The sequence below is a fragment of the Hemibagrus wyckioides genome, linkage group LG02, assembly GCF_019097595.1.
Source record: "Hemibagrus wyckioides isolate EC202008001 linkage group LG02, SWU_Hwy_1.0, whole genome shotgun sequence".
In the NCBI taxonomy this organism is placed as follows: Eukaryota; Metazoa; Chordata; class Actinopteri; order Siluriformes; family Bagridae; genus Hemibagrus; species Hemibagrus wyckioides.
This window is the reverse complement of record NC_080711.1, coordinates 7,357,154-7,375,779: the sequence shown is the minus strand read 5'-3', so window position 1 is coordinate 7,375,779 and position 18,626 is coordinate 7,357,154. Positions and strand designations below refer to the sequence as shown.

The following is an 18,626-nucleotide window of genomic DNA, read 5'->3' as shown; positions in this document are numbered from 1 at the left end:
AACAAACACGCCTTAAACTCTATTCAAACAAACCCTTAACTGGAACAATGTACTGACAGTAGAGACAATTAACGTTAGCTCTAAATAAACATGACTTCCAAAAACATCACGCACCAACGATGAGATTCTAAGTGTTCTCCAAACACATCCTGAATAAAAACCTTTAGCGTAGAAATAACAATCAAGGCTTCTTGACTTGAGCTTTAATTTTTTTAGTTCAAAATTTAGGTTCATTTAATTTAGGTTGCCCTTCTTTTCAAAGGGCGCCAACAATAATTATAGAACTGAGTGTCTTTTAATTTTTCTTTTTATTTTATTTAAGCATGACCATGACACACTGAAGCCCATGTGTCAGTCCCTAACAGATATTCCTGTATAAAATTACCAAGCAATTATTTAAGCACTCCACCATCTGAAAAATCGGATACAGTATAAAAAGACAAAAAAAGACACACGCTTGTTTCTCATCCTTTTACTGTACAAAACATTCTTGTACTGAGATATAAAAAATATAAACACAGTTATCAGTGAAACAGATTTTGGATAGGGGAATTATTTTTCTTTTCCCCCCTCCTGCACAAAAAAAAACAAAAGACATGACAAAAGGTTACGTAAATTAATGGTTCAATCATCAACTCGCACAAACAGCAGAATTTCTCGACCACACTAGAACATCTTCCACTGAGGAAGCGGGTATTAAACAGTATCTGTGTTGAGTCTTCCCGCCAGGTGACTGAGGGGTTGATGTATTCGGGTGAAAAAGAATTGAAGCCGTTTCCCCCCCCCATCACATGGGGTAGTTCAACACCACGTCCTGCTTGGCCAGCTCCAACAACATAGGATCGTCGAAGAACTTGCTGATGCTGACGTCTTCGCTCAAACCCTGCGCAGATGAAAGATGTGTAAGTGTTAAAGCTAGAAGGCACATTATCAGAAAATGAATAGCGGCAGATTAATATGGATTTTTTTTTTGGTTTTGTATTATTGTTCAAGGCATTGAAAGAATAGACTTTGTGAGGTCATTCATCAACACTCAGTAAAGTGAAGAAGCGTTGGTCTGGTTTCAGACTTGATTCAGTCGAATCCTGGTGCATTTGTAGAACACGTAGATGTAATGGCATGGAGAATATAACCATATTTGTTTTTTATTTATTTGGTGCTATTACATTTATATTTCTGGCATTTGGCAGACACCCTTATACAGAGCGATGTACAAGAGTGCTTCGAAGTCTGCATCAATGAATACATTGACTGGTTCAACAGGTCAGAGACTTAGGATACCATCAGCCTAAAAACTCTGTTGGAAGAAACTGTTTTTTATATTATTATCTATTATACGCAGCAAGCCGTCTCATTTCGTCTATGTCCTACAGTGTACCCCTGCCAGTGATGCTACATGTGTTTTGGAAACTAATGATGTGGTCAATACACACACAGGTTACTTTACTTCCAGAACGACTGCAGACGTTCACGTTCACCAGAATCGTGACACGGTTCCAAACTCCCACCACATCCTACAGGTAGACTCGGGTTCAGCTTCCCGGTCCACATGACGGCTTTCACATTACCAATTTATCATGCGAACCATGATCGGTTTTCAGTCTAAACTGTCCGTGTGAAAGCCTCCTAAAGAAACACACTTTAAATATACTTCAGTTAGGAAGGAATCTATTAAGAAAATCAATCAAAATGGACAGAGACACAGACTGACAGAGGGAATGGAGGGACTGATGGCAAAAATACCATACGTAAAGAGAAAATAAGACCCCAGAACAAGAAGAAAAGGCAAGGAAAAGGGAACAAAGTAGAACTAAAGGTGCAAAAAGGAAATTCTTCTACATCCAGCAAGTCTAGCCCTTCTTAATAATACACTTAAAATATCCTTCAAACAGGAAGGAAGCAATTGAAGAAGAATGATTTCAGACATAGGACCCTTTGCTGTGTGACCCTGACCGCGTTTGGTTCGAGTTCAGAATTTAATCAGATTACAGTGAGAAGAACAAATTCATCTCACAAACATCCAATCACTGGATCTTCAGCAATCAGGTTGATGAGAAGCTCAGATGGATGAACAGATGAGAGAAAGGGGAGGAAAAAAATAATAAGAAGAAGGAAAAGTAGCAGAAAAGAAGGATTAGAAAAGCTACAAACATTCAAGCACTTGCTCTTGAGATGGCGATATAAGCAGAATCTCGGCTTGATAAAACCAGAAAACAGACAAAAGTGGGGGGGAAAAAAACAAAATCAAAATAAAATAAAAAAAAGGAATAAAAATGGTGGTAAAAAATGTATTAGTGTGTTGTGTTTCTTTACAGAAAATTTAGTTAGGAATATAAATGTGTACAGAAACACAGCACAGGATCACAAAAGTGTCAGTTTCTTGGTTATCTTCATTAATCCTTGGAAAATAGTGAACATGACCACAGAAAATCCTTCTTTAAGTTTAGAGATTTCCTTCGGAGTTTCAGAACTAATTTCCTACTAAAAATCCACTTCAGATTTCCTGACTGGGTTAAATCTTTGATGAGAAATGTTCTCTGCTGTTTCGTGTCTAGAACCTTTCACGTCGTCAAAATCCTGAGTCACAACTTTGGAGGTGTTCCTAATATTTATACGAAGGCGCCTTGTGTAGGCTGGTGGAACACTGGTGGAAGGCTAAGCAGAATGAAATATTTCTGCTCTCGTCCGTCTGACATTTATTCTTTTCCTATACAATACCATCATCTTAATATATGTTCAAGCTTAATATATCCCTCTATCATAAATTTGGGTTATTATTTGTAAAAGAATGTTGTGGAGAAAATGACGAATGATTTGGAACAGGTAATAAACCGAGCTGATTTTTGAAGCGTGATGTGGAATAACCTCTGAAGGGATTTTTCACACTGCGAACTTTTGCTGTGACCCGAATCAGAGTTTGATTGTTGCCCCTGCAGCATTGGTTTGGTTTCAGACTTGATTCTATTGAGACCTGGGGCAATTTTGTTCTTCTTACTCCATCACAAATGCATATGGAGAACATGACCATAATCAACTCGTCATATAAATATATATGAACACACCGAACAGGCATAACATTATGAACACTGACAGGTGCCGTGAATAACGCTGATGATCTCCTCATCATGGCACCTGTTAGTGGGTGGGATATATTAGGCAGCAAGTGAACATTTTGTCCTCAAAGTTGATGTGTTAGAAGCAGGAAAAATGGGCAAGAGTAAGGATTTGAGAGAGTTTGACAAGGGCCAGATCGTGATGGCTAGACGACTGGATCAGAGAATCTCCAAAACTGCAGCTCTTTTGGGGTGTCCTCGATCTGCAGTGGTCAGTATATAAGCCTGGACCCGAGCTCATTGGAATCCCAGCACAGTTCCAGTGCAACCAAACTCACACCACCTCCTACAGGAAGTCTCGGGTTCAGTACCACACTGAGCTTCCCAGACCACATGACAGCTTCCACATTACCAAGATATGTTTCAGACTAAACTACCTGCATGAAAGCACAGAAGTCTTTTGGAATGAGCACGTGTGAGAGAATGTGAGCGACTGATGGAATCTCACCTTGCGCCTACGAGTTTTGATCATGAACTCTCTGGCTAGATGAGGGGCGGGCTGAGGCTCTAATGGCCGAATCACGATGCTCTTGTCCAGGGGATCACCAGGAACGATCTGTAGAAATAATAATAATAAAAAAAAAAAGAGAGAGAGACAAAGGAAAAAATTAGAGTAGAGTAGCTTGAAAAAAACAAAAAACCCTCAAAAAGCTTAACACAAAGCTATGTGACAGGTTTGCAGTGAGACATAATCTGCTGATTCAGTGCTTCACTATGCAACAGCAAAACATATTCAGTGTCAAATTAAGCACACACCCCTAAAGCTGAGTGTGTGTGTGTGTGTGTGTGTGTGTGTGGGATTATATTTTTAAGAAGACTTTTTAAGCCTTTTTCTCTTCTTAAGAGGGAATTCCACTGCAGAAGATTAGGGATTGAAATCACAGGGCTGACAGAGAACCACTGAGCTGCTCACAGCTTAATGCTGGGATGAGATTCTGCTGCACTTGTAACTTATTTTGAATGAAAGTATTTGCGAAACCAATGCATGTAAATATGATAAACATAAAAAAAAAACAGTTTCAGACTTTTTCCTCCTAAATGTCAAATTAAATACATCATTTTATTGTACAGTAACAGTAAAAGATTGTTGACAAGGACTGAGGGCAAGCAGCCTTTAATATCGCCACACATACTTTACAGCACAGTGGAATTCCCTTCTTCGCGTATCCCAGCTGAGGAAGTTGGGGTCAGAGCGCAGGGGTAGCTATGATGCTGCACCCCCTGGAGCAGAGAGGGTTAAGGGTCAAACTCAACTGCCCAACAGTGACGCTTGGTGGTGCTGGGGCTTGAACCCCGATCCACAACCCAGAGCCTTGACCACTTGAACCATCACTTCCCTTATCACTATAAAGTTCAGATCTGATCCAAGTCCATTAACTCAGACAGCAATACAGTACTGTTTCTATAGTAACAGCTAATTCACAAGGGCTTGTATGGTGGCTGCTCCACATAAAAACACACAGGATTATAAACATGTGAAGTTTACTGGCGAAGAAACGTTTATTCAGTATTTATTTACTGTGTCTGTTTCAGGCTTTGCATCAGTCGGTAAGGTCACTTTCCGGAGATTTCCAGGACAGGAATGAGGGTTTTCTGGTTTAATTTGCATATAAACGCCATGAACTACGAGAGTGATTGTGGTGCTTAAGACTGTAGTGTTGTATGGATGAATGTAGGTGAAAGGATATAGCAGAAAACTATGTAGGCGAGAGAGACAGAAACAGAGAAAGAGACAGAAACACAGAGAGAGATAGAAAGAGTGTGTGTGTGTGTGTATGTATATACCTGCCAGTGATGGAACACACTCAGTGCGAAGGCCTGTCCCTGTGTGTGTGTACGCAGATCAGTCTCAAACCCAAATGAGTCGATAGCAGGAATGAAAGCCTTGATTGTGTACAGGGGAGACCCGGGGATTGGTGCATCCTGTGTCACATGACCTCTGAAAGAAAGCATTAACTTCATTAGAACTATGATGCCTCTTAATAAGTTACTATAAAAGTGAGTCATTTACTCGCAATTTAAGAGCGAGCTAATGTTAGTAATGTCGCTGTGTGTGACAGTCAGCAGAGTCAGCAGCTGCCTAATTCCCTTTCCCATCCATCCGTGTGTGTGTGTGTGTGTGTGTCACGTGTTACCTCCTGCGTGCCAGCACAGTGTAAACAGCAGACACACAATCAGCAGGAGCCTGAACCTCCACAAAGTAATAGGGCTCCATCAGCCTGGGTGTAGCCTGAAACCAACCAATCAGAACGAAGAACTGGTTATTGGCAAAAAAAAAAAAAAAAAAAAAAAAAAATCGAGAGCGCTGGTGCTCATCAATTACGATATTGGCTAGAAAAGAAAACACTTCAATACAACTAATGGAAGCAGTGATGACTCTGCAGGAAGAATGACGATGTAACAAGGAGAAAAAAGTGCTCACCATGAGGAAGGCGGAATACACGACTCTTCGTGCGGTAGGAATGACCTGTCCGCCTCCTCTGTGTAACGGCTCCTGAGCGATGACCGCATCCAGGATCTTAAATTTCACATTACGGATAGCTGCAGGGAAAGACACGATCCTGATTATTTAGACTCCAGTAATATTTCATGCGCCTGCTGAACTAATCATTTTAAAGGCCTGGCTTGGGCCATGTTTAATATATTAAAGTCGATCGCCTGGGAATTACTAGTAAACAGTCCAAAACTGTCATCGAGCCATTTAAAAGAAGAATGCTGTATTAACGCCACTCCAGTCTGAAAGTGGACAGCGTTTTATCATCTAATAATCTGTCAATGTCATCTGTCTATACATATTATATCTCTTAAATAAGTAATGTTAGTGAACATAAAAATGACTCGTGTATGGAGTGAGCGTTCTGAATGAATAAAGAGCAGTTATAAAGACAGACATAAGTTAATAGTCGCGTTTATCATTTGTATATTGCATTATTTATGACGTGTTAAATTAAGTACAAATTAACTCAATGAACTGTGTTTCTTTTCAGAGAATCAATGTGTAGAGTCTTGGTCTTTGCGGTGGTTAATATTCCATATGAAAGCAGACACTCAGGGCTTTAGTTCTAGATTTTAGGAGCTCCGTTTTTACCTCACCTACTTGGGGCAATATAAATGTTTATGGGATAGGGATTTTTTATCCCCACACAAATGTTTCTTGAGATCATCATTTACTTTCTATCTTCAAAATAATATCAAACCCATTTCTGCTCTCTGTGATGGCCTCATAATCATCTAAAATCTGAAGGTGTTTATCTTCAACCACTAAAATTCTGTGTAAGGTTATCCAACAGAGGGGAATAACACACATCGACTCATTTTATACAGACAGGCCGGAAAAAATGTATACACACTTTAACAGTTGTCATCTATGCCCTTATTTAAAACGTGAATTGAATTATGGCAGCAATGTGTTATGTTTCCTCAGCAATTGTACCATGCTATCAATGATGGAGTTGTGGCAGTCGAAACGAAGCCAAAGAAAATGGTGGACTTTCAAGCAACGCAAGATCCACCAACACGATTAAAAATCGCACGGATTCGTGATGCTGTTCATACGGTAGTTTGCCGAAATCAAAAGTGTCTGGATGCTAACGATGCCTGCTTTGAGCACCTATTGCGATTGCATTATTCAAACATGACTTGCTACCCTTCAATGCTTATATAAATTTGATAATAAAATTTTTTACATCTTCATATACATCTTTTGGGCCACTCTGTATACTGGATTTGCAGCCAGAAAATCATTTGTTTCGTAATACTGACTGAAAATATCCCATAAGCGGATATAAATATCGGCACCACATAAAGATCTGTTGATTCCATGTTGATGATGGATTGTGATTTGGGTGACTTACGTTCATCACATAGAGGACCTTCTCTGGTTCCCCACTGGAAGCCCTGAACGATGCTGTCCTTCACTGAGCCAAGGAGAGCTTTGTCCACCTACACACACACACACAGACACACACAGACTTGAACTTTATGCCATATTAAAAGATGCCACCATTTCATACAAAAAAAAAAAAACCTGACAGGTGATGTCAACACATTTTTCACACCTCCTCGCCCACACACACAGAGCAATGCAAAACATTTGCGCCTAAACACACACACACACCACATGCCGGAGAACAAATACACCTTCAGGCCTTTATCCAGAAGACTGCCAAAGGTTCATGCTTTAAAATCCAGCTCCTGCGATTATATGATATTTGCATACCTCAGACGGCAGAGTGTCGTCTACCAAGATGTTAGGTCCCGTAGTGTCGGGTCCAAAAGCCCAGATAGAACGAGCTGCCAGTAAATCCCAGTCATACTTGGTCTGGAAGAACTCCCCCAACTTCTTTCTAATGACAGAGAAAGAAAGCAGAGTTGACAGATTGGAAGGCTGTGCACTAAATGGTGTGTGACATCTACACAGAACTACACATGCTGGTCTCTACAATTCCAGATTGCATCACAGCTGAGCTCCATTACTTACACACACAGATGTTTAGTAGTTTGATAAAAAAAAAAAAAGGAATACCAGACTAGTATAAGAATTTAAACATACAAGGGTCTCCTTTGACATTTTGGATCTCATTAAAATCCCCTTTCCATTGCACACTACTGGAACATTCGGAATTACAAATCTGAAACTGTATCACATTTATATCCAGACCGACGGCATCAAAGGTTCCAGATGTATGGTTTTAAAGTACGGCTGGAAGTATGGGGTTTTCTGTTCTGTTATGGAAAAAAAAATTATACGGTGGAACCTCGGCCCCTCCCTTACGAATTTTCAGATCAAGAATTGAAATTTTGCATCGGCATAGGAAGCATTTTCGACATACAAAAGAACCGAACGCAGGCTAAGTTGCACGTACGTCTGGACGCCGTTCAAAACTTGTTTGCCTCAACGGAAAGCCAAACAAAGCCAACTGTAGCCAGTTTATGAATTTTAAGATTTCTTTCGGCGAAAGCTGTTCGGAAAGAGTCGACCCACGATACCAGCGTTGCCTACGTGGTAGCTACGTGGATTTTTGGGCATTTTTTTGTTCACAGATTGGTGGTGTGGAACGCTTGGCTTGGGTCAGTTCTTTGTAAGCAGCCATACAGTTTACAGAGACTTCGTATTGGTCATATTGGTAATATTTTTGGGTGGCTGGAACGGATTATCCGCATATATTTCCATTGGGAAAACTTGTTTCGCAATACAAATTTTCGCCTTAAGAACTTAAATTCCTATGCAGAGATTTCACTGTAAAAATCATAATCATGGAAGGGTGCTAATGCCAAAAGCACTGCAACATTTTGTTTCTACACAATTTAACTGATTATTATGGGGGAAGGGGTGAATCAATTTACTCACCCTTTTCAATATTGCCATAGAATACCAAAGCTACCACCCTTCCTTAACTTAGTCAAGGTATGTGAGGTAATTATACGAAAGGCAGGTCAGACAAATAAAAAGACTAGACTAGACTTAACGAAAAACAATAGGTTGGTACATAGTTGTAATACTGATTGCAGCCGTCATCGCTATGTTGTGTTCCAGACCGCTGTCAGAAAATGGACTAAAAATAGAAGCGGATTATTCATTCCTGTTAAAGCCAGGTGTAGCTTCTCAGGCTACAGTGGAAAAAAATGCTCCAAATGGCTTTATATTGCCAAAGCCAGTGCAGACATATGCAGCATCAAGAAGACAAAGCCTTCGCCTTCGCACCTGTTCCACGTGATCTGCACCACCTCGTTCTCGATATCTTCAGCAAGGCCTTTCTCCAGAGGCTCAGCAATCATCGTGATCTTGTTCCTGGAAAAAAAACAAAAACATGTCAAGACCACAAAAGCTCAAACAGCCAAACAGTTTTACTGCTTTTATTTGGACATCTCGGGTTTTAAGGAGCCATAAATGTGTTTTTATCCCAAATGACATGGAAAAGCTTTATCTTGTCTAGGCCATCTTCATTTAAAGATTACGTTGAGTAAAAAAAAAAAAAAAAACCATTACTAATGCTGTAGTAAAAACAGTGCCTGAAGACACTTTAAAAAAAATGCTGAGCCAAACAAACTTAAGCTTAATTAATTCAGATCTTATCTTGAAGTGAATATAGATGATTCCTCATATGGCTGCTGTGTAACCGTGTCTGGGGTTTTTTTTTTTACCTACTTTTTATTGGGTGTTTCAGCAAAGCACTTGAGAGAGGATGTTTCCACCACTGTCTCGCAAAAGGTCACCACAGGGTCAGCTACCTGGGGTGAAAAGTTAAAGAATACTTTTGAGAACCGTACATCGTCATCAACTAACATGCCAGAGACAGTACTGTGTAAGAAAGGAGAGCCAAACCTTGATATCGATCTCGGAGTACATTTTCCTCAGGTCATGCATAACGCAGTCCAGGTAGAGCTCACCTGTACCCAGGATAACATGCTCTCCAGATTCCTCCACCTATACATACACACACACACACACACGTAGTGGGTGAATCAGACAAAGTAGCAGAGCATTTCTGCACATGTATATACGTATGTGTGTTTTACCTTTGTTGTAAGGGATGGATAGCTCTTGTTAACTTTTCTCAGTCCATCCAACATCTTGGGCAGCTCAGATGGATTGACAGGCTCCACAGCAATTTTGATGACCGAAGCCGTGTTGAACTTCAGTGGCCTGAAGATCTGAGCCTGAACATGCAAACATGACACTGTGTGAATCTATCATACAAATAAATGACAACTATTTATATGGAAAATGATTAGGACAGTCATAGGGAAAGAAATCGATATTGGCACTGTACTTTTGGACAAGCCCTTTAATACATACAGGCAGACCCCGCTGATGGCATTAAAGATTACAGAAGGAATGAGGAAGAGGTGTGTGTGAAAACGGGCATGATGGATACAATGTAGAGTTGCTACTTTAAACCTTCGAAGAGATGAAAAACCAGAATGGCAAAAAATCATACATGCTAGAGCTAATCCTCAGACGTTGACATTTTTGCCAAAGGGAAGACTGGAATTTACATGCATGGATGGATGAAGGTGAAGTTTCACAGACTTCTGAACATTCTTTTAAGCTCACATCAATGCAACGCTGCCACCTAGTGCACATCTCTGTAAATCTGTAAATGCGGGTACATTATTCGGAGAAGGATGATTCTCTCCTCAAGCATAATTGTATTCCAGTGTTCCCTTGGGGACTAATTTCTCACTCTGATGCATGGGGTCACTTCACCTATAGTCACACAGTCAGTCTCACCTCTTCATTGCCCCGAGGCTCTGTGATGGTGGCTGTTTTCACAATGGGCTGGTCACAGCCTTCAATTAGCACCCAGTTGCCAGCGGGGACCCGATTCACCTCAATCTGATACCTATACACACACACAAACACACGTACAGGGTTGCATCAGACGCAGAGGGTTATATAAATGCAGTGGAAATTTCTAGGCCTTTTCTATGGTAACTTGAAAGCAAAAGCATTGTAGCATCTCAAAGTGGCAGACGTTTTACCTCAACAATCTGCTTTTTGAGAGAGGACCCTCTTTTGTCTGGACGGATATATAGGAACCCAGAGACAAACAGCCACAGATAGAAATTCTGGTCTTGGGTACATACACTGATCAGCCATAACATTAAAACCGCCTGCCTAATATAGTGTAGGTCCTGCTTTTGTCACCAAACAGCTCTGATCCATCAAGGCATGGACTTTACAAGACTACTGAAGGTTTGCTGTGACACCAAACCTTTAATCCTCCTACAAACTGACTGTTCACTTGCTGCCTAATATATTCCAAGCCCTTGACAGGTGCCAATCTAACTAGATAATCAACGCTGTTCACGTCACCTGTCATTGGTTTTAATGTTATGGCTGATTGGCTGAATGAGCATATTTGCACTATTTTTTGGATTAGCAGAACATGCTCTTATTTCCATTCTATATCTTACAATAGCTTTAATAGTTTGTCCAAGATTTTTTTTTTATATACTTGTTGATATTATAGACTTTAATGGCTATTGTAAATGAGTCCTTTTCAGAGCCAAACAGCTAATTAGACTAGAAAAGTGTTCAAAGCATGATGATAAATAATCAATAAGACAATAAATTCTAATAATGTTGTTACGGTGCATGCAGTCGGCGCTCAAATAAACTAGCACTAATAAAATAGCTCAAACCGGTTATCAGTTTTTAATGTGTCATTGAAAAACAGCCATGGAGAAACTGTTGCATAGGTGAAAAGGTCTTTACCTTGCTACCGAGATCCAGAGGCGTCCGACAGTACAGATCTGCGAGTCCTCTTCGTCCTCCAGAGTGTAATTCTCTCCCAGAACTTTCACCGGCTGCCCCGCCTGCAGCGTCCCGCTCAGAACCCGACCAAAGGCGTGGAACTGCACTCCGTCATCTGTGCTGTACATCTTAGTGGTGTGACACATTAACGGACCCTGACACAAAGAGGAAAAAATAGTTCAGTACAGCATGCCGTCACATCCACCCAAACACACACAGAGTCTTGGGTACATACATCAGGGTCACACTCAGTCATGGCCTCCCCCAGATCTGAGTCCAGTCCTCCGGTGTAGCTGTGCTCGATCTTGGCTCTGGCGCCCCCTTGAGGAGATGGAATGTGCTGCACGCACATGTCCACAAAACCTGTGGAGAACATTTCAACAAGACAAATACTTTTATATGGTACAGAATATCCATGTAAACCATGGGCCTCTTATCATTTTTAGGAAATCACTAACCTGTGAACTCTCCAAAGAAGCGGTTACAGACGAGGCGCAGCAGAGGCCGGATGTTGAGTTTCAGCTCCTCTTTGGTCAGGTGGATCCCCAATTCATCCAATACGCGTGGCAGTGATGTGTCCACATCTCCGACCACCTGAGGAGAAATTAAAATATTTATCTAATGATCAAATAATTAAATTAAAAAAAAAAAAAAAAGATGTGCATGACCGGGCTTTACCTGCGAGAGGATCTTGTAGAGCGGCTCCAGTACGAACTCCACGAAGCTGCGCTGCGAGTTACTGTTGGGGGCTTTTTTAGTGAACTTCCTCCTGATTGACAGACAGCACAAACAATCACATTAGAGACAACATCCGAGACAGATTTCAAGTTTAAAAACAGCAGTGAAGGAGATTCTCACGTCTTGGGGTTGAAGTAAATGTCTCCCCAGAGTCTCTTTGCAAACTCGTTGTAGTTTATGTCACCTGGAAGAAAAAAAATATTATACCATACACACACACACACATCACGTCAGTACGGACTGCCAGTTTTTCTAGGTGTGTAGTATGTGTGTGTGTCTGTTACCAAAGGTATCGGAGTAGATCTTGGCGAAAGACCCGAGGGTAAAGCAGGTGCTGTATTGTGAAGAGGCGAAACACACATTTCCCAGAAGAGGAGACACTACTAGAGACTCATCAGTTGAATATGTGCTAAAGGAGAATGAAACAGAGATGGAGAGCAAAGATTAAATATTATGAGCTCACTAGACATGTTGCATTTAAAAAAATAAAAATAAATATATAAAGACATTTAAACATAAAATTATGAAGGAAATTAAGCAGTAAAAAAGAAGCTGTAAAAAATTATCAATCTATATATTACATTATATTATATTACATTATATTATATATATATATATATATATATATATATATATATATATATATATGTATACAGCACATAAGTGCCTTGATTATTGACATATATATATATATATATATATATATAGCACATCGTTTCAAAGTATCAAATTGTGAATATTAACTCGATAAATTTGACCCATTAATATTATTAAATTAAAAACAAAAAAAGATCATTTCCTATTATATGGCTGCGGTGATGAGGATGCTATTAAGACTGATTTTGTAGTAAGTCAAGAAAGACAGAAAATAAGTAAAAGCACATAAACTAAAATATTCCCATTACACTGTCTCTTTTCAAAAAGTTTAAAACCAGACTCCCTTCCTATTACCTGTAGGTTGAGTTGTGAATAATCAAGCTTGGTACAACTATTGCATTTATTTTAAAGCCAAACTATCACTAAGGTGTGATTCACTCCACAAGGTTCTTCAACAAGCAATTAGAAACAAAGACCTTGCCAGTCCTAGCACTGTATATCTTTATAATATAATATAATGTTCACCTGAGCATGCCGTTGACCTCATCGACAATATGACGCAGTTTGTAGTAGGCATCAGTGGGAGGAAGTTTCAGCTCCAGGATCAGCCGGTCTATTTTGTTAATGCAGATGGTGATGGCCAGACGCTCCTGCACCACATGTTTTATCAGACGCTCGGTGTTCAGCATCACCTACGTAAACGTGGAAAGAAAAGAAAGGGAAAATAATTAGACAAACCAGACAACTCTTAAGATGTAGCAAAGCAGCCGTTGTGTCTTTCCCTTAACTTGGGACCTGAGAGAGGGAATTTTCATTATTGTTTCCATAGCCTTTATTTTGTTTCTATTTGCTTGCTTTTTCAGTTATTATTTTTGTTTATTTTTTATTACTTTATAGCTTATGTGCTAGAATGACCAATAAGGCAACAGTAATGGCAGTAAATCAGACTGAACTGAACAGAGTGAAGGCCACCACATGCTTCCTGTGAGACATGTGAATCCAGCCATCAGCCTCTTTTCAGACTGGTCCTAATCTACCTCTTACGCATACAGAACACCACAGATTACATTTACGGCATTTGGCAGACGCCCTTATCCAGGGCGACAATTTTTTTTACACAACTGATGGTTAAGGGTTTTGCTGAGGGGCCCAGCAGTGACAGCATGGTGGACCTGGGATTTAAACTGACAACCTTCCCATCAGTAGTCCAATGATGATTGGTTAATGTCACTGTGATTGATAGAGTGAGACAAAGTATTCCATGCTTTTTAGTCTAAAATGATCTGTCTTGTGTTGAGTAAAAGATTAGCCCCAAGACCAGGTTAGTGAGACCAAGGAGCAGCAGCAGAAATAAGCCGACTCACCCCCTCAGCAGCGTCGATGAACAGCACGATCCCATCTGAAAGCCTGATTCCTGCTGTAACCTCATCCGAGAAGTTCACGTGACCTGAGGATGGAGAAAACCGGAGTATTACCATCATCCTCGCTCGTTTCCTAAACACCTCAGGGTACTTCAACATGTGGACTGCTTTACCTGGAGTGTCCATGATATTGAACAGGTAGGATTTCCCTCTCGAGTCGGGGAGTACCATCGTCACAGGTGTGCTCTTAATACCGACTCCTCTCTGCACACACACAATCCAGAGATCTCACACACACTGTGTACACATACAGAGAACTGCAAATGATTATAGTTAAATAAACTAAACTCTTACCTCTTGTTCGGTGAAAAGAATATCTGTATAGCGCAGCTGAAAGGCAGAGAGTAAAAGCAAAGGTTTAATCAGAACCTTTCAGTATTGCTCTTCTGCACCTCAATATTTGTGTACAAATGAAAATTTTACACTTACATCTGCGTCATCTCTCTTACGGATTTCCGGATGGGTCTGTTCGATCAGGCAGTCCACGAAGCATGTCTGTGAAAAACACATACACACACATTTTATTTAAACACAGCAACTGATATTAATTCATTCATAGTCATTAGATATGAAGTTTGTAGAAAAAGTTTGCATCTACCATACGCAGATTTTTACCATTTACCCCCCAAAAAATTCATACAACCCTCACAGAGGGAACCTGGAGCATCTATGTGAGGGGCAAACTAGTCACTAAGCCAATAATCACTAAGCCACCATGGCCCTTCTCTCTTCATATATTATTTCAGCTTACTGTGAGTGAAATGTGAATTTATGAAACAAGATAATCTAAAAGTCTAATCTGATTTAAGAAATATGTGGATGACATTCATGTCAACTGTAACAAGTTTCTACACTAGAAAATAGTAAAAAACATTAGTTGTTGCTTTCTCAATTTATTTCTTTAATTATTTATTATATAATTACTTAATATGTTTCAGGGCAAAATTTGCACAACAGTACAGTGTAACGAATTCATCGGGCTGTTTAGTGTGCCGAGTTTCCCAGAGGTTTCTTTGTCATCGTTTAAAAATAAATAAAATAAATAAATAAATTCAAATAAGACTTTGAACACACACACACACACACACACATATATATTATATATATAATTTTTTTTTTTTATAAAAAAATAAATATTATGATATCCTTTCCTTGTCCCTTCTGTGACATCTCCTAAAGATTCAAGTATTCAAATGAATTTCTGTAACATTCACATAAAGTAACTAAAATAAAAAGGCCATAGACCATCAGGTGTTGAAACCAGATCTTTAAATCTTTAGCAAAACAGTGCGGGTGTATTTATATTTAAAAACGTTTCAGGTCCTGACCTTGCCATGGTGTAAATGACCGCACAGAGTGACGTTCCTAATCAGCTCGGAGCTGTCCATTAAATCAGCAAGAAACCTGCAGAGGAAATTAAGATTTGGTTTTAACTTCACATGATGTCTATAATCACTCAGAAGGAACAGGTGGGATGTTGCATATGCAGACTCACTCCATGTCATAAACTGTAGCTGGCAGCTCCTGCTCTGTAAGAGTGAACTGCTTCGTCTTCACAGGCTTTATAATGGGCTCTGACAAAGATACAGACAGAAACGATGAGACAGAACGTTTTTGTTGGCTTTGAATGTGTAACAGAATAATATCTGAGCGCTTTTTTAATCCCAGTCTGCATGCACAATAATGCATTTATGAGAGTTGCATTTCTTTTGTCATATCTTATGAACATGTATAAACATGACGATGTGAGCATTCACCGGTAAGCGGTTGTGTGTCCTCCTCTTGGACTATAGTCTCCACTTCAGGCCCATAGACTTCCTCTGCAGTGGGATAATACTTCTTATCTTCGTGCAAAACGACCTCCATGCCACCGCCCTCCTCATCGCCGTCCACCTGATCGTCATCCTCCTCATCCTCGTCTGCCTACACGGACCACACACATTCCGTAGCGTGACTGACTGTTCTCAGAAAACCTACCTATTGTATCGAAAGAGTATTGTCTAACAGGTGCAGCAGTTCGGTTACCTCGGCCACATCCCTGTCCTCTGCCTCGACATCTTCATCCTCATCGGAGTCCAGATCCGGCCCGATGTAGTTCCCGAATTCGTCGTACAGATCTGTCTCCATGGCGCCGAGCTCTTATATGGTGTGGTTTTAACAACCTTGAACATAAGCGGAAAAGATGGAACGGACACAGAATTGGAAACAGAGGAATAAAAAATGTAATTCTCTTCCCACAGATGACTTGGAGAGGAATATGGTAGATTTTCATACATCGATCATATTGTGTTACAGCTCAATGCACAGTTATTTTCGCAAGTACATAATGCGCATCATTTTTTTAAGCCCTTAATTCAGAAAAATATTTATAAATATATTCAGATGTTTTTTTTTTACCTTTTCTCTATTTAACAACTTAAAATTACAAATAAAATTCTGTACGAATTTTGATTCTGTCTAAATATTGCTTATAAAAAAAAAATAAATGAGCTCATGAATGATTAAAAAAAATCATTATGACTGAAATAATAATTTTTCAATAACAGTTTATTTTTATTTTTTACTAAAATTTTAGTAAAAATAAATAAATAAATAAAATCCAGGCAGTATTAATGAAATGTAGACGCTGCACTACAATTAATTAATCTAACTTGAACAAAAGGTTGCAAATATTATTATTTTAATCAAACAAAAATATTAATAACATGATATTTTCACCACAGACTGGATCCCAAACGCCTCTTTACTCACTACACATGAGAGTGAAGAACATGTCCTGAACCCTATCTAGTGTGCTTTGTGTATAATATAGTAACCTTTACCCAAAGCCTGAGCAAAGATAACTAGCTAACAGTTAAACGTTACCATAAACAACAGCTTCATTTCAACTAACTAAACCTTTAAAAAAGGCACAGTGTATTTATTTAACACGGAAACGCGCGTGTTTAACCCGATCACCATCTCGAATCAACGCGCCTCTCACGTTCACTGCGTGTGAATGAATGGTAGTAGAAATGCTACAGATGCTAACGCTAACCTGACGTTTCATACTGTCCTGTCGCTTCATCGAACAGCGTGTATCAGTGCACCTAGGCGTAGTGATGGTTAAACGTGCATAAACCAACAGAAACCTGCACGGAAAAGTAAAACTCACGTTTTTAAAGGGTATCTTTCGCGTACTTGTTCAAAGTGTTTCCAAACACCACACACCGCCAGGTCCTCACAACGTAAGTCGGACGTAGATGACGTCACGGGCAAGGCGCCTTTCGCTTTGCCTGATTAAAAAAAATGTACAGCAGGCGGGAACCGGGAAGAGACACGATGGATGGATGGATGGATGGATGGATGGAATGGAATGGAATGGAATGGAATGAATGAATGAATGAATGGATGGATGGATGGAATGGAATGGAATGGAATGGAATGGAATGGAATGAATGGATGGATGGATGGATGGATGGAATGGATGGATGGTTGAATGGATGGATGGGATGGAATGAAATGGACGGATGGGATAGAATGGAACGGATGGATGGACGGATGGTTGGATGGATGGATGGAATGGACAGACGGATGGACGGATGGATGGATGGATGGGATGGAATGGATGGATGGAGGGTTGGACGGATGGACGGACGGATGGAATGGATGGACGGACGGATGGAGGGTTGGATGGATGGATGCATGGATGGAGGGTTGGACAGATGGATGAATGAATGGAATGGATCGATGGACGGATGGGATGGAATGGACGGATGGAGGGTTGGATGGATGGAGGGTTGGACGGATGGATGATTGGATGAAATGGATGGACGGTTGGATGGAATAGATGGATGGATAGATAGATAAATAGATTAGAATAAGATTCTATTTAAGATTACAAACTTTGACGGTTCTTCAAAAACAGCAGAGAAAAAGTCGGTTTTAGAGTTAACCCCCCTCCATTTCCCCCCTAAAAGTTGTCAGTTTATTAGGTACACTCACCTTCTATCTACTCCCACATATTTATATATATTTCACGTCTTTCCTCACCTTCTTCTCCTTTTCTACACAGGTCTGGTTTATTATGAACTGTGTGCAATCACCTTTAAAAAAAAAAAAGTTAGACAAAAGGGTATTTAAAAAGCAGTCTTTGCTAGTGTATTGCTAATATGGAAATGGAATTGTTTACATTTATTGTTATATTTCTTTCTTACATTTATTTATGTAAATGAGCCTTCATTTAATTTAAGATGCATAAACTTTAAATTAATATATAAACATTTATAGACATATAGGTTTATAGATTAAAGACACTTTTCTCGGACAAAACACATTGCTGCAATGTTAATTATTTAGAAAGTACCATATATTAGAAATTTTGTCCCTGTCAGGAGAAGAAAATCTATCACAAATCCAACACTTATAAACATTTTAAGACACATTCATCTAATTAAATATAAATGAACTTAGATTTAAATATTAAGTATTCATTTCAGTGTGAAGACTAAAGGATTC

The 18,626-nt window shown here is 39.6% G+C and overlaps 1 protein-coding gene across 2 annotated transcripts; it reads right to left on the bottom strand.

The window, feature by feature from the left end:
* Positions 1–456: 456 nt before the first annotated feature.
* Positions 457–17,398, bottom strand: eftud2 (elongation factor Tu GTP binding domain containing 2). 2 transcript variants are annotated; one of them, XM_058374711.1, is made up of 28 exons: positions 17,284–17,398; positions 16,155–16,291; positions 15,887–16,052; positions 15,625–15,703; positions 15,458–15,533; positions 14,559–14,624; positions 14,424–14,459; positions 14,243–14,333; positions 14,073–14,155; positions 13,234–13,400; positions 12,396–12,520; positions 12,232–12,295; positions 12,052–12,142; positions 11,832–11,967; positions 11,609–11,736; positions 11,335–11,528; positions 10,348–10,459; positions 9,633–9,773; positions 9,439–9,540; positions 9,262–9,344; positions 8,818–8,904; positions 7,333–7,459; positions 6,968–7,055; positions 5,536–5,654; positions 5,249–5,343; positions 4,899–5,052; positions 3,562–3,669; positions 457–883 (listed from the first exon to the last, which is right to left on the bottom strand). In XM_058374711.1, exons 2-28 carry the CDS (start codon positions 16,254–16,256, stop codon positions 788–790), a joined length of 2,916 nt encoding a protein of 971 aa, XP_058230694.1. In that variant the 5' UTR covers positions 16,257–16,291; positions 17,284–17,398; the 3' UTR covers positions 457–787. The 2 variants fall into 2 exon arrangements, with proteins under 2 accessions (XP_058230694.1, XP_058230699.1); XM_058374716.1 differs by having other exon boundaries at positions 17,310–17,352.
* Between the last annotated feature and the right edge of the window lie 1,228 nt (positions 17,399–18,626).

Excerpts from the sequence above, each read along its gene's own strand:
- eftud2 (XM_058374711.1), bottom strand. The coding sequence starts at position 16,256 with ATGGAGACAGATCTGTACGACGAATTCGGGAACTACATCGGGCCGGAT. Across the intron at positions 11,737-11,831 it reads CTTCTTTGGAGAGTTCACAG|GTTTTGTGGACATGTGCGTG; the intron begins GTTAGTGATTTC and ends TGTTCTCCACAG. Across the intron at positions 884-3,561 it reads TCAAAACTCGTAGGCGCAAG|GGTTTGAGCGAAGACGTCAG; the intron begins GTGAGATTCCAT and ends TCATCTGCGCAG.